This window comes from Puntigrus tetrazona, chromosome 9 (genome assembly GCF_018831695.1).
Source record: "Puntigrus tetrazona isolate hp1 chromosome 9, ASM1883169v1, whole genome shotgun sequence".
Lineage (NCBI taxonomy): Eukaryota > Metazoa > Chordata > Actinopteri > Cypriniformes > Cyprinidae > Puntigrus > Puntigrus tetrazona.
In genome coordinates, this window is record NC_056707.1 from 9694588 (window position 1) to 9708122 (window position 13535).

General features: G+C 38.0%; 1 protein-coding gene across 1 annotated transcript in view; it reads right to left on the reverse strand.

Annotated features, from left to right (window-relative positions):
- The window catches only part of igsf3 (immunoglobulin superfamily, member 3), a 126339-nt gene that overhangs the window by 17334 nt on the left and 95470 nt on the right, over window positions 1-13535 (reverse strand). Inside the window, exon 6 of the mRNA XM_043249536.1 lies at window positions 10254-10661. Coding sequence (XP_043105471.1) covers window positions 10254-10661 — 408 coding nt within the window. The remainder of the gene's footprint in view (window positions 1-10253; window positions 10662-13535) is intronic.

Here is a 13535-nt window from a genome sequence, read left to right on the forward strand (position 1 = left end):
TACATGCATGTAGTTTTATGTTAAATTTTCTTGTGTAATGTTAATTTAAATAAAGGTACTGGAAAATAACATTTCCTATGAATAGAAAGGTGATATTAATATTGATATTTTACACCAAAATAAATTTCTTTCACACACGTTTGCAGTTTACCTCTTTAGAAATTGTAGTTTATGCTAAAAATATGATAGGCTAAAACTTACATATATTACCTTGTAACATTAAATAAAAAAATAAGCATATTTGAGCTCACTGCAATGCATTGTGGGGTTCTCTAGTAAGGATACACGCATTGCATGCAAATGTGACCAAAATAAGATGTCTTTGAAGGCAGAATAATAATGCTGAAACAGCACGATGCCTTAAAATGCTGCCTTGGTAGGGAGCTCACCAGGTTTGGATTCGAACAGAGCTAATATATCAGCATGTACGCTCTGACTGTGACAATCTGTTTTCTGTGCTAAAAGCATGTGCAAACAGTCTGCGTTTTATATCTGCTTGTGTGTAGGTGAACTCTTTCGGTTCAGTATTCTATGTAGGGCAACACTAAATCCAGTTTCTGTTCCATTTCTCATCCTGTTTGGACTGAGAAACTAATGAAAAAATGTTCATATTCCACATCTGACTGCTTCATTAATCTGCAGTGGGAATGGTCCCATTAGGAAACATCCACTGGTATTACCACACACAGATTAGATTGTGTCACAGCGTTGGAAGGTTAGGCAGCTTCCCTCGAGATCGGCACAAATGAACATATGTTATCTTATTGCATTTCCATGCGCCGTAAAAGCACAAACGCAATCACGGGAGTGAAAACAACCACTGAAATTCACATTTAAATGCCGAATCTAGTTTTAAAATGTAAAAAGATTTATAAAGTTGAGCTCAAACTGTAGAAAATCAAATTTTAGCCCCTGCTGGGATACTGTTTGTATGTGCATTCGTCATTGACGCTCTGGATTTCTGATGAAATCACAGCTAGAGGAGTTTCCCTCTATTGAACTTGAAGACGCAGAAATTCTAATTTAAGAAAAAGCGTGAGCACTAACTGAAGATGAATATCGATGCCATATGGCTTTGGATCAACCTGCAGCCGCGGTTTCATTTAGTGGAACAGAGGGACAGCTTAATGAACGCAGAGCAACGCCTTAAACAACCTACTCTCAGAAACTTCATACGTTCAACTTGACATCAGTGCAGGCTTCCTCCAGAGAAACTGAATCGCATCAACCACCTTCACAACCCACATCTTATGTATATGGATCTACGACTGGAATCCATCAGGAGGAAGGGTGGAATGAGCGACTGTCCAGTGTAGGAGTTTATGTGGATGCGCATTAATATTTCAAATGTGTGCGTGTGTGTTGCAGTTTTATCAGTCTAGATAAAATGTACGTATCTCAGGGGGAAAAAAAGTGCTTCTTGCCAATTCAACAGACAGATGGACCTCAGTTTAACATCTTTGAAGATACCACGATAACATACCAGCTCAAAGAAGGACCAGCGATCAATGGCGGCTGTGAGTGTGACTGACAACAGTGCCAAACACCGTTCCTCGTGCCATAGCCACAAACACACACACACCCGACCACCGGCTCTAACACTGCCAACTCCTGCCCCCAGAAACACCCCGCAGGCTACACACACACACACATCCACAAACACAAATTCGCCTGCATGTTGAGATCTTCCTTGTCTCTGGAAGAAAAACAACATAATACCGTCCTACATGCATTATTTAAATATTACATCAAATTGAAGACTCGGTTTCCACTAAAATGAAATAAATCAGCATGATAAGCAATTATAGGATAACACATACTCGAGTCCTTTAATTTACACACTGTTTAATGCGTGAAGGCAGCAAGAAAAGCACTATCACTGGTAACTATGAATCATTGCAGTCAGTATGCTTGGAGTATGTGTGCTATGATTAGCATTCAGAGCCTGTTATATTAATCATCCATCTCTTCCATACCTCAGCAAATAATCCCACTAGTTCTCTGTCCGACACCACAAATAACTCATGTGGAACACAAACAACCTGAAATGAAGGATTAGACCATATGTTCAAGATTGGAGGAGTACAATATTTAGCTACTGGCTACTGAAAAATTCATATAGTTCAATCTTTAATCTGAATATTGAGGAAAATTTCATACTCGACCGCTATTAGCAGATTAAGACAATGTTATAGAACATTTGTTTTTTTAAAACACACGTCACACCTTTTTTTAACCTTGTAATTGTTCATTAAAACTGACGGACAGAACGAAGCACCTGCTCTATATTCATTTGTTCATAATCCATTTTTTCAAGTAAAAAAAAAAAAAGACCTCGCATCAATTTTCCTCAAAGATCTTAAGCAAAACAGCCCACTTGACAAAGTCTCTAATTGAATGAACTGCACTTGCTTTTCATCAGTGTTTCAGTGTGCAGGGCCACTTCTTTTTCCTTTTAATGTTCATAATTTTTAATGAAATGTGCATCATGACATTTAACTCTTGATGTGAATGAGCTGTTTTAAAGGTACAGATTTTTATTCATTAAAATTAAAGAGTAATTTAAAAAGCGGTTGAGCGAAGGGAAAAGGAGTTTCTTCTTCTCCTGAGACACGAGATCAAGTGATGCAAGTGTAGCCCCCCGGTCTGTTCCCATGATGCTACGAGGAACTCCAGATGCGGGTGCTGAGGTAAGCACACCAACCGGCCTACGTATTAAATATGAATAAAAAGACTTTAAAGCATAGACACGGCCGGTCCTATGAGACGAGATGAGCATCAGGTTTTTTTTACTGAAAGATGCAAGACCTTCCCTGAGCACACAAAGCAAACTTCTGTTACAAACCACGAGGAATGTGCAGTGTTTGTTTTCACTGTGTGAACGAAGCCATCCTTGCAAAACTTATTCATTTATTGCATTTACACTGAGCTTCTCTGTTCCTCACGTTCTCACAGTGAGAAGGAGCTTTGCCTTATACATATTAAACAGGCACTTCTGGAGACATGATTTAATGTCTCTCAATAATGCATTCAGTCAGATGCATGATGTTTTCACACATCATTACCTCCACTCCAGTCTCCATTTCTTTCAGAGAATTTTCTCCACGCAACCTGTTTCTCCAAATGTCAGCTCGCAACATTTAGCCAGAAGTATTTAACATTTTGAAAACTAGCACAAACAGATATGAAGATAAAGCAGAGAAAAAAAAAAAGTCCTACATTGTTTATGAAGCATATGGGTAGCTGCCGTGAAATACTTAAGGGATGTTCTGTGGCTTGACAAGCTATGCATCATCTATTTTAACCTCATATTTTAAGCTCGCAATAATGATTACATGGAATATTCATAACAATTTAAGACTGCAGGACTACTAAATGAGTTAAATTGTGAAGCAAAAAAGTAAAATATCAAATTTCCCTTATCTTTTAATATAAATTTTAACACAATGATGCTATTTTGAAGTGAATGAAATTACAAAAAGTGAAAAACATCGTAGCTTTCCATGTGTTTATTAACACTGAAGAAATACTACGGTTATAGCTGATCCAGAAAAATATTCATCCTCATATTGATCCAAACCTGTACGAATTTCTTTCATCTGTGGAACATAAAATATGATGTTTTGAAGAATATTTCATTGTCCACACAATAAAAACACCATTGGACCCCACTGAATTACACCGTATGGACAAAACAACACAACCTCTTTTATGTTCCACAGAAGAAAGCAAGTCATACAGGTTTGGAAGAACATGAGGGTGAATCAATGATGAGAGACTTCTATTCTTTTAAAAGACAGTTGATCAGTAGAAACAGAAGTAGATGAATAATGACTACAACATTTGTCCTTTTCATAAATATAAGAAAAAAAACATCTTTAAGGTAGATGCAGTCGTTCTGTTGAAACTTTTGCTAACTCGGCGGCTTCAAAATGTGTTGTACAACAACATGTCAAAGTAATGTTATCAGACCTTATTTTACTCATAAACAGAAAACAGCTTCTCCAAAAACCCATTAGAAGCTCCCCAGAGAACACATGACTCAAAACCGCTAATTCTCTTCAGAGTTTTGGACTATAAACAGAGCAGCTGTAAGTGAGATTACAGAGAGGCCTCTCTCTCTCTTCAATTCTTTATAAAACTTCACAGCCAATCAAACGCCCCGATGCGTTCTAGCTGCGAGTGACTGGAGGAAACTGTATTCAGAGACAGAAGATGACAGAGACACTCTGGGACTACATCAGTGCCATTCTCAAATGTCAATAATGAAGTAAACATCAACAGCAGGGCCATGTTTGTTTATGTTTATGAAATGTTTGTCGGATACAACTCTATGATGTCAAAACGGCAAATATCCACCAGGGCCGTGTTAAGCAATCGCACCTTTTTAACTCGGAAATGCAGGAGGCACGTCTGCGAAACCTCTGCATCGATGTTCTACACGAGGTTTACAAAATGTAGAAAATACACTTTTAAATTCAAACGGATTTAAAGAAAAATCTCAGTGGAAAGTCACGCGCCATTGCTCAAACATCTCTGTGTTTGTGCTCTCTAACGGCCTTCAATTCAGTGCAATAAACACAGTGAAGCACACACCAGGGAAACTAAACGAGTGCTCAGGATGATAAGTTGATTCCCAAATGCATGTTGAAGGGTCGTCTGGGTGCCGGCTTTCCCCTTGAGATAGTAAGGTCACGGAGCTAGTGGAGCAAAGAGCTCTGCCTCACTCTGCATCTTAAACATATGTGCGTGACGCTTGTGAAAACGAAACCGTTAACACACAAGGAGCTGTAAGGAGGGATGGGAATCGGGAATCTTGCTGAAAATAATACTGCAAGTGAGAAATAGTCGCTGGTGTCAAAGCAGCTATGGAGATGCCGGAGAATTTAAGTCCAGTGGGAGGGGCTAAACATAATTAAATAAATAATTATACTACTATTTAATAGATTTTTTTAGATGAGTTTAAGTAATTGTTAAGTTTAAGTTTGCATCTTTCACATTGTTTTTTTTTTGTTATTTTATTCTTTTTTATAATAAAAACACTGGACAACAGTTAAACAGTATTTTTTTCATGAATGTAGTAGGATGATGTTGGTCCAAATTAAATTATTAACATAATTATTGGAACACCACCATCCTACTACATATAGAAAATTTTCAAATAGTATGTTTAGTAGGGAAGTGCTTGCTCAATGACTGCCTACACTGTCTTCTGCATTCTGTTTTATTCTTTCTGGTTTGATACTTCCTGTATGACCTTTGTTGGAACAAAACCTTAAAGCAATACAACTTTGATTTCACAGCACCTGGAAGAATTTCTTGTCTTGCAGACATCAATGTGTCAGACTGCCCAGCAGGAAGTCCAACCCGGCAAAGGAAGGATCTCAAAGGAACCTGGGCTCTCAACCTCAATTTGTGTACCATTCGTTCTTTTCATATTCAATTAAGGACTCAGAAAATCGAAAAAAGGGCTTATGTCATTATTCATTTACAGATACAATAGTAAAGAAAAACATAACTTTTTATTGTATTTTCGATTTCTCCCTAAAAATGAAAATGGGAAATCAGAAAAATGCCTGCAGCCTGATTCTGATTGGGATATTTAGTTATCCAGGTTGGCTTGACCTGGAAGTTAGTTTTCTTTAGAAGATAGGGAGCGTATACTCTGGGCGCGCGAGAGAAGAATACATTGATTTGATTAAAGGCTTATTTGAAAATGGCAAGACTCATGCAGAGATTGCAACAAATTTCAAGCAAGCCGTCCAAATTAATGTGCGGAGACCTTGTTAGGCATTTTATCTTAGATTTTTGTTATGATTTCGATAGATTTTTGCTTGGTGCAATGCCAAAAGGTTACTGTGTGGTGTTCTGTACCTCTAATAAGTAAAAACGATCTGAAGATTTATACACTGGCGAATAGGTAGATGGAGAAAGCACAGTCTGAGTGGGTAGCACACAACATCAGAACTCCCACTGCAGATATACAATGTATGAAACATATCAAGCTTAATATTCATATTTTTAAGCAGTCCAGATAAGCTAGACTTACCGTTGAATGATCTGCACAGCCCATCTGATGGGGCTTTACATCAAATAAATGTCATTCCCTGATATTTTGTGATGTAAATGTCATAATCTATTAACATTTTCATATGCACAATCCCTTTTGAAAATGAACATGGTATTACTGTAGTAAAAGTAGGATATACTTGGTTAACCATGTTTTCTGGGCGTTTTTATTACACTTGTCTCCTATAACCACAGTTTTACTACAAATACCATGGTTAACTATGGCGACATGTTTATACTTATTATTAATATTATTAGTGTATAAACCTACTAGAAAACCAGATAATGCTGTGCATTTCAAGGCACATGTTAAATGTTACTTATGTTTTGTCAATGTTAAATTCTAATTAAAAAAAAAAAAAAAAAACTATGACAGGCTTTTACTCTAGTCATTACCACTTTAATGAAAACTAAGAAAACCACAAATGTTTACTTTCAGAAGCCATCCCGTGTAGGCTTCGTAAGCGGTCTCTTACCTGGAGACTCAATCAGGTAACAAAAAGTGTTGGGAAACGACACGTCTGGTCATTCCTTTGGGTCTTTGGACAGTCACAGATACCGTACGGACAGTCTGACTCAATACAGCCAAGTTGTTCGACGTAACTTGCTCTGTCGAACGGCAAAAATGATTTTATGTAGACCAGTCTGGGTCAATGCCATGCTTTAACAATGAGGGGCAAAGGATTGTGTTTCCCCACGCTGACTCCTATATAACTTTGTTGCTTTGAAAAAAAATAAAAGAGCTTCATAACCTGTGTAAGTAGTGTTTTGCTGTTGTGGTCGTCAGTGTTGCAGGGCCAGCAATAGCGCTCTCATACATCAGTGTTGCCAAGTACACGGTTTCCAGACTCAATTCCCTTCTTTCCCTGCCTGGAATGCAATACACCCTGGACACAATATTTGTCAAACTAAAGTGCTAATTTTCTTCTCCGACAAGTGATTTTAGAATTAATTTGAGCTACTTTTAACCGTTATGGGGCTAATTTTGATCAGTAATTGGTTTTGCAATGCAGGCTTGGTAACCCTCTTTCACAGCCACTTTCAGGTCATGCCAACCCGGATAACTAAATATCCAAATCAGATTCAGGGTGCAGGCATTTTTATGATTTACCATTTTCAATTTTAATACAGAAATCAAAAACACGAAAAACATTTTTTTTGATATATATTGTATCTATAAATGAATAATGACATAAGTCATTTGACCTAACCTTTTTTCGATTTTTTGAATTTGAGTCCTTTATTGAATATGAAAAGAACAAATGATTCACAGATTCACGTCACCTTTACAAATAAAATGCAAAATCATATAGAAAATATTAGCTTCTTAAATTCTTCGGCCCCAAATGAATATTCTGAATTCTGTCGTATATTTACCTTCATGTTTGACTCGCTGTCTTCTGTGTAACTCAAGAGAGGAAATTCTAAAGAATTATACAAATCTAAATTTTCAACGCAGTTACTTTGAACTGAAACTGAGGTTTTTGAAATTAAAACTGGCCTAAATGATTTATTAATGATTTAGACAGTTCACTGGCACAATGATACACATGCTCAGTGAAGAGTAATATTATATAATACATATAGTTTTGTCTATCAAATGGAATCAGAAGACACTTATGACACTTGTTTTAATTTTGTTTCATTAAGCTTAGAAGCCCCGGTCTCTATGGGTTCAAACTGCATGGAAAATAACCTCTCCTTTTGCATTCCATGAAAGAAATAAAGTCACACATGCTTGTTGTCTGAAAGTCTTTAGTGATGCGTCAGCTGCAATAAAGCTTTTGATTTCAGGAAGGGAAAATATAATAAGGAATAAATTGGAGATAATGCTGGTAATATGGTTAATGCTAATAGAACTCCTAATGGTAATGTTAACAGAATCGATTTAAAAATGTTTTGATGGATTCAATATATCTCAAGCACATGACATTTTATATTGCATTGTTTTTCTGTCTCTGTAATTCGAGCCATCTCACATTCAAAAAGGAATCACAAACACAAAAGCGCAACGCTGTTTAGATATGCTTTGTAACAAGGGAACCTCAGGCTGGAATGAGCTAGTGTACCTTACAAGCATGTCTCCGGCGGGCTGCACTGATTCGCGTGCAGCCGGAGGGCAGGGAGCAGGCCTGCGGGGGAAAGCAGAGCATGTTTTCCCCCCCAGGGTTGTCTCACAGCCATTAACTTCTGCCAAGTTCTTGCATTGATTCTTACTAAGGGGTGCCGCTCCACACCGGGTCAGACAATAGTAAAATGGAGAGAGATGGAAGGCAACGGCATGAGCTCTTATACATCCAAACACTGGAGTCAATTTCATGGCATGTAGGCTTAAGGTTATAAATAATGTCAACAACATATACATGTACACATACACCCACACCTACATGCACAAAACAAACACTGAAGGTGAAGAATAAACACATCTCCTGCTGTTCTGACTGGGTTGCGCAACACGGGACAGACAGGAGTGTGTTTCCATGTCAATGAGCTCTATGGAAATGGTCTGGCTCAGAAATCATTGCTGGAATGAGGTACACTACAGATCTTCTGCACAAGACACCTTGGAATGAATGCAGAAAAAGCTTACTGATGCAACTTGCTGGTTTTGAAATGTAAATATCATAATACCTTATTAGACTCCATTTGATAATCATGGTTACAAAATGCTGGTGGAAAGTTATATTACTTTGGCTAATAAAAGAAGTAAATACTATACACATACATACAGTATATACACATATACTTTGTTTTTGTTTGTGGTCAGCATAAATTTTTTTGAAGAATACTTTTGTTCTGCCAAGATGCATTGAATTGATCAAAAGTGAAACTAAATACATTTGTTATAGTATTACAAAAGATTTCTTCTTTTTGAAAAATGATATATTTTTTAGAACTTTTTAATAAAAGAAGCCTGACAAAATTCAACAGAAAAGCTTTGCCATCACAGAAATAAATGACATCATCTTTTTCATACATGGTTATTTTAAATTCTGATAACATAATTGCACAATGTTATTGCTACCGTCTTGGTGATGATAAAATATGTCTGACAACAAAAAAATTGTTTACCCTACCCACCCAAAACGTTTAAAAGTAAATTAAAGAAATAAAACTACAACGCATGCAAAAAAAATATATAACAATATGTGCACTTTGACAGTATTAGCAATATAAAATTGGGGTTGCAATTAGACTGACTTGACTGAGAAACACTGAGGAATAAACAGCTTATCTTAGTGTATGTTATAAATAATAACAGGTTCATTATGGGCAGCAGCACATGTCCAATAAAAAGTCTGTGTTTTAGTAAGGTTTTGTTTATATTACAGGGACCTAAAATCCTAAAAAAGGACAGGTAAACCTAAAATCACCACATCGTGGGTCTCAGACGGTGATCCCCAGAAAATCTCGAAAAACTTACTAAATAATATGTCTTAATAAAAATGTTAATAAATGTGTGAGGGTTACGTTTAGGGTTAGAAGTGAGACAAACGATCATTCTAAAACAACAGAAGTGAATAGAAAGTCCCACCGTAATAGAAAAACAAACGTGTGTGTGAGGTCAGTGAGGAGGTCTTCCTTTTGGTAGTGACATTGTTCAGTCCAGAGGGACTAGATTTAATGAGCTCCAATTTTTGCTCTAATGACCCTCACTCTACCTCACCCCCATCATTTCCCTCTTCATAGTCTTCTCTTCTAATCGCTTTTGAGGATATTAACAACCTCTTCCTCGCACACTCCAGGCCATTAGGAGGGCCTGCCTCAGCTGCACACACACGCCAATCACCTCAATTACTCTTATGAGGACAGAGAGGCCAATATCTCGTGAAACACACACATGCACACACGACAGAAGAATGAGAGAGAGAAAGATCTAGTGAGGGTGAGGGTGTAAGCTGTGAAACTAGGCCACACTACAACACGGTGTATTAGCAGTGAAATCTTTATTTCTGTAGTCACAGCAAAGTGCGAGATGTCTTAATTATGCTAATTTTCTAGATTGTCAAGCGACTCAGCATCAGCCGTGAGCAAACATTACAAACCAAACTTTAACGGGTGTCAGTGAAAAATATCTGCAATTTAGTGCCATCAGAACAGTCATAGTTGGTTCTTGCCCTCAGTCAAGCAGTCAGGTAGCCTACATGCACCTTTCCTGCGACGGAAGCCGTTTTTAGACTCACCAGGCTGCAGTACACTGATGCCCAGCGGGTTGGAGGTGCGGTTGGCCACCGTGCTCCAGGTGCCATCGTAATTTCTCCGATAAAGCAGGGCAGCACACTGGTACGTCCCAGCCTCCTTGCGTCCGGCTCGGGTGATGCTGAGGCGGAAGTTGGTGTTGGTGGGCGTGCGATCCACCGTGGTACGGGTGCCCAGGCCCAGCAGCTGGTCGCCCCACTGCAGAGTGCCGTCCCGCGTGAACGTTACCAAATCTCTGAACTCTCCGTCGCCCTCTGCTGGCTGGAAGCGCCATGTGACCGCAGCGGGAACGTTGGGATTGTGCCGTGGCTTCACGATGCACTGCAGGTCAAACGAGTCACCAAAGGTCACGCTGGGCGTACGGGAGGAGGCCGACACGAAGAAGAAAGATTCTGAAAAAAAACAACAAAAGCGAGAATGTGTTTAGTTATTTAAAATGCCTGCAATGTCACAAAAGATAAACACAAAATACAGCTACTATATTGACTTCATACTTCATTTACAATCGAATATATCTATTTTTGAGGATTTATATTTTGTATTACTTTTTGAGTCTTTGTTTTTATTACAAAGCCCATAATTGAGATGAGACTATTAATGATGAATAGTGTCATCCTTTGTTTTGGATTCATCAAGATAATAACTGTAGTAATAAGTCATAATAATATAATAGGTAATAAGTAATAAGAGCAGTAATAACAATAATCAGTAAACAGTAATCAGCAATAGCATACGGCACATTTATTTAGCATTATCAAACCAATTTTCACTGAATTGACTAGGAATTGACTAGCTTAGCACCCAGCCCTTACCTCAATGTTTTACACACACACACACACACACACACACACACACACACACACACACACACACACACACACACACACACACATATATAATGTGGCATACAGTGACATATATGTGTATGTATATATATGTGTAAAGAACATTGCAATACTGTTCAAGTGCTTATTCTCTCCTGTGAAATCGTCTTGTATTTTTGCTTGACAGTAAGATCAAAGTTCTGGTTAACTGCTAGGGCTGCCCCCTCAGCTCAAGCCTGTCACACAAGTAAACATGATGAGGGAACTGCGGGTGACTTAATTGTGAATTCACAGCTGATACTGATGAGTATGTGAATCTGCTAATAGACAACAAGCCTATTCCCTGGCGAGCCGCTACTGGCACCCTTCAGCAGCAATTTACATCTGCATTGCTCATGCTACACGAGATCATGGGAAAAATAAACTCATTACAAGGGAATGCCCGGCCGTTTTGTCTTTCCATTTGAAAAGGAAGCAAATTTCTGCAAGAGATTTCTGAAACTCAAATAATTTTCCCAGTGGAAGGAGTAAAACGTCATTTGGCTACTTTTTAGTGTTTGTGCTTGATGCGGATGACAGCAGCTGGAGGCCATACGGAGCCGGAGACAACGAGATCCATTTCCAGCCTACCCGCCAGTGCCCTAATGATGCCACGCTGCTGGGCTGTAACAGAGGGCAGGTTAACGCAACACCCGCCGGGCACAAGCTTTGCCCAGATCTCAGTAGTAGTACCACAGGGCCTGGCAGAGTTGAGAAAGTGAATCTCATTTGGAGAGCCTCTGTGTCCTTCAATTATGCAAACTATCTATTAAAGGAATAGGGCAGTAAAGTTAGATGTCTACATTATCAAACTACTCTGTCTGCATGCTAATGAGCCTCAAAGACTTCCCTGGAGAAAGCCCAGAGTTCAGGTGTTCACTAGGCTGAGAGAGCCTAGCAGGAGTTGTTCTGTTTGGGAGGAAAATGTGAGAATGGCAGAGGTAATCTACTCGGTGTTATTTTGGTAAAATTTGGACAAGGTGACCTGTAGCATGCCAACTCAATCCTGTGGGCAGCAACGTCGGAAAGCAGCCAAAAGCAGATTACGCACACATTACGTGTTTATTGAGCACATGCAAACTAATCCTTCAAGCAAAAATCATAGGAATTCCACTCAGCTGGATGTTTTTTTTACCATTTAATGAGCTCACTTTTGCTCAGATATATATAAAAATAAATAAATACCTCAAAAATGGATTATCTGTGGATCTATAGCAGTGTTTCCCTCAAAGCTCTTCGGCTGCTAAAACTATAGCTCTACAAAAGAAAATAATCAGATTTTCCCTGAGTTGTGAGCTTGAAGTCAAAATTGAATGTGATCACATAAAAAGACTGTGTATCACAAAATAATGGCCGGAAAACACATCTTTCTCGTGTTGTCTAAGCTGTCATAAAAAGGCTTTCTTTTAGTGAGATTCAATTCAGGAGACTCAAAAGAGTTAACATTTGAATCAATCTGACGAGTCCTTGACAAATGAATCAATGAATAAATCAATAATAAGCCACTGACTAAATGGTAAGTCTTTACTTTCAGTCACTTGGGATGTGTGATAATTTTCTTTCTAATCTGATACCAAATGTCATTAATGCTGTTATCAGTCCCAACACTGATAAAATTGGCAATAATTATGGGTATTTTGCCATTTCATACAATAAAAAACGTATTAGCTGATAACGAAGGTCATATTTAGCTTGGTTATTATTTAATGAACTGAAATACTGTAACTACAGATGCAGTTTCTTTTCTCTGTCATTACCTCAGGTTAAATGTACCCATGTTCAGATGAGCGAGAGGAGAAATAGTTTTCATTTAAAACAAACATTTTACTATAAAAGCTTATGATACGCAAAATTAACATCATTTAAAAAAATTAAAAAGGGAAATCCATGCCTGAAAGAAATGTATTCGCTCTCATTACGTTTCAAAACCTCTATTACTTCTTCTGTGTTCTTCAGAAGAAAGCCAAAGAGGATATTTTAAGAAACGTGAAATTACATCTTTTTTTATGGAAGTCAGATATAACCAAACCGTTTCAAAATATCTCCTTTAATGTTCCACAGAAGAAAGTATGTCACAAATTTGGAGCAATATGGAGTTGACAAATATTCTTTTAAAACATTAAAATCCTTTACTAAAATAGTACAAACGTAATGAAAAGTTCAATGGAAATCAGGCGTATAAAGAAAAATTGACAAGATGGAAAATACAGGACAGGAGTATGACTTACAGATCTCCAAAGAATGATAGGACGTTTACAAGGAGTGATAAGAGAGAAATAAAGAGAGGAAGGCAGAGAGAGAACATTCGTATATCTTTCATGTTTTGATGGATTCTGAGGCTTTACTCTCTATCTATCTTGTGTTTGACTGCAGACAGCAGGGAGTCACGATCAATGCCATCTT